Source organism: Petaurus breviceps, unplaced genomic scaffold (genome assembly GCF_028583685.1).
Source record: "Petaurus breviceps papuanus isolate PSGF00001 unplaced genomic scaffold, PetGlider_PUasm1.0 185, whole genome shotgun sequence".
Lineage (NCBI taxonomy): Eukaryota > Metazoa > Chordata > Mammalia > Diprotodontia > Petauridae > Petaurus > Petaurus breviceps.
The window spans coordinates 31,410,596-31,413,628 of record NW_027185797.1 but is presented as its reverse complement, the minus strand read 5'-3'; the positions used below and the strand labels follow the sequence as shown (position 1 = coordinate 31,413,628).

At 43.9% G+C, this 3,033-nt stretch overlaps 1 protein-coding gene across 1 annotated transcript in view; it reads left to right on the top strand.

Annotated features, from left to right (window-relative positions):
- Window positions 1–1,180, top strand: part of GPNMB (glycoprotein nmb) — a 32,184-nt gene extending 31,004 nt beyond the window's left edge. The window contains exon 11 of the mRNA XM_069088723.1: window positions 792–1,180. Within this exon, the coding sequence (XP_068944824.1) occupies window positions 792–945 (154 nt within the window). The 3' untranslated portion in view covers window positions 946–1,180. The remainder of the gene's footprint in view (window positions 1–791) is intronic.
- Window positions 1,181–3,033: the final 1,853 nt, after the last annotated feature.

Below are 3,033 nucleotides of genomic sequence, written 5' to 3'. Positions count from 1 at the left end.
AGGGGATCTGAGCACAGAGCCCACCTCAGACACTGCCCGAGGAAGGCTTTATCTCCCCGGGGCCCCAGCTTCCTCGGCTGCAAAATGAGGGTATTAAGCCACCTCGGAGACCTTGCAACTATCAGTCTGTCATTCTCCCCCCTTCCATTTTAACGAGCTCTGATTGCTCACATACTCTGTTAATATTGCCAGGGATTTTTTTTTAAATCTCCAATGAAATCGGTCGTTCAGGTTTTTAGTGACAACTAACCTTGTTTTTTGGTCTGGAACTAGGATTTCATTTGTATAGAAAAGTCTTAGGGTGGAAAGTCCCTCCACTGAGGTAAATCACCGTTCCCTGTAACTCAGAGAGCTGCCTGGGGGCCAAGATGGGGTGAGTGGCTTGTACAGTCACCCAGCAGGTGCATCCGAGGCAGGATTGGAATTCAAGGCCAGTTCTCTGCCCACTGTGCTCTACTTCCTTCTCTCAGAAACGAAACCGCCACTGTTTCTTGCTGAATGTCTTAAAAGGTTTTTACATTCATCTAAAACTGTGCATGCACTTCTCTCACCCCGAGAGCGAAAGAGGAAAGCTTTCTCTAAACAAGAGACGTTCTTTCTGCACCCTAGCAACTGGCTGGCATTAGATGGAGGCTAAAGAGAATTCACTTTTCTCTTTCCTTCTTTTATTTCTTTATTTTGATTTAGTGCCTGTTGTATTTAATAAAAGAATGGAAGGGACTTTTTGTGAAAGAGCGACATTTTATCAGTGAAGGTCTTTTCTGAGTAACTTTTGCAAACATTACTTGCAGGAGATACAAAGAATACAAACCGATTGAAAGCTGCCCTGGGAAGGTGGTAAATCGCAATGCACTGGATGTTTCTTTCCATAAGGAGAAGGCTGCGTTCTTCCCAGCAAACAATGAGAAGGATCCGCTGCTGAAGAAAGAGGCTGGGATTGTTTAACACTCCCAGCAAATCTGTGTCTTTACAATGCACTCTGTACAGTACTTTACATTGGAGCTGTCCTTGAGTAGATGACTGATAACTCTATAAGAAAAGGCATATTGTAAGTGGCATACACTGCTTGTAGGTATAATTTTTTAATATAGGTTAAAAGATATTTTAGAGGATTGAAGAGGGGGATTATAAGAGGCAGCCTTGGTCAGATTCTATAACTAATAAAAGCACTTGACAACTTTTTCTTTCATTGTGATTTATGGTTCCTTAAACACTCTTAGTGTCTGTCCTAGAATAGACACCTCCCCAGGGAAGCAAACCTTCCTAATTTGGGTCTTACCTAGCTTAACAACAAGGTGATTTTTTAAAGAAAGAGACAGCACTAACAAGAAAGCTGCCGACTTCTCACAATCATCTATGTTAGAGTACTGCCAAAGCAAAAACAGAGCAAAAAAAAAAATTACACAAGAAAATCTGCTTCTAAGGTGATTCCCTGAATACATAGGGCCCTCACCCTGGTTTTAAGAAAGTTACATATTCAAGCTCCTGGGAAAGGAATGAGTACTCACATATACTGGTGGAAAACCCCTAATGAATGAGGTTAGTGGTATTTCATGAGGCCTGTAGCAGGGGAGAGAGGATGTTGCCTTGTCAGCTCCAACTCAGAACACCTGAGGCCGAGAGTACTGAATAAACATCATCATGCCATTCTCTCTCCCTTCTGCTCACTTAGACAATGGGTGTGAGTTTGTCCTGGCTGCCTGCCTCTTTTAGGCCAATGCCCACAGACTGTATGCAGTGGGGAGCTCGCCTATACCTTGAGAATTGTGGATGACAGACAAATAAAACAGTCAATGCCAACATTCCATGACCTGGTATCTGGGTGTCCTTGACTCCACAGGGGGAAAAATGCCTTTTTGTGCTGCTTTGCTTTTGTTTACATGAAGAATAAATTTGCAAAGAGATGAATTAAGGCTTGGCGGAGGCCAAACATCCTAGTAATGAGCACAGTCCCCGAATGGAATGGTCTGCTTTAAGAAATTATTGGTTGCTCTCACTGGAGGCCTTCAGGCAGGGGCTAGGTGGGCGATGGGATACTTATTCAGACAGAGCTTGTAGGCTGATGGCTTCTGGAGTGCTGTCTATCCCTTCAATGATCTGTGACTAGAATCTATCTTGCCCTTCTCTTCTCACTGTCTCCACTACCACCAAAAAAGCTGCATGTATTCTCCATTTCTTTTCACATTGGTGACTTCTCTGGCCATTCATTTTAACCTAGTTTCTCCTTTGAAGAAATGTTGAGTCAAGATGGCATATAGTGTGCTTTCCCTGCAGATGGCCATGGGCCCCTTGCCATTGAGGAATATAGAAACCTGACTGGCATCCCCCCTTTTGGAGGAGAGACCGTGGCCCACAGATGTGAATGAGGTGTTCAGATATGGTCAGAATACTGATTGCTTTTGCCAGATTGAATTTCTTTGGTCTAAGGGAGGGTCTTATGGTGGTGTGAGGGGAATGGAGGAAGGAATCATTGAAAAGTAATAGTGATGGAGAAAGAGAGAGAGAGAAACACAGAGAGAGAGAATCAGCAAAATAAACAAAAAAAGCCACTGATTTTGTGACTCAAACTAGATTTGTGTAATTTAAGCAACCTCTTTTCTCTAAATTGGTTACCTGCTTTTTGTCTCCTTGGTGAGGGGATGAGCACAATCAGGAATCTGGCGAAATGCAAATTGTCTGTATCCTCTTGGAGAGAAAGGGTGGGTGCCAACCTCCCCAAGAGTTCAGGGGTGCAGAGGCACAGCTGCTGAAATATGTCAGTTGGAGCTATCAGGTGACACCAGGACGAGGGACCTTGGTCACTGAAGACATGGCCTGATCTCTGGTATCTTTCTTATTGCTGTTCTGCAAGAATAGCAGTTCAGCCAGCGTTGGGTAGATGGCACTATCATTCCATCCACTCCAGCAGGCAATCTCTCAGCAGGAATTTGCTTTCAGTACAACGATTTATTCTGAAATCTTGCCTCCAAAGTACATTTGATTTACGGTGGCAGGGACGGATTATGACATTGGCAGGCCCTAAGCTATGTTGAG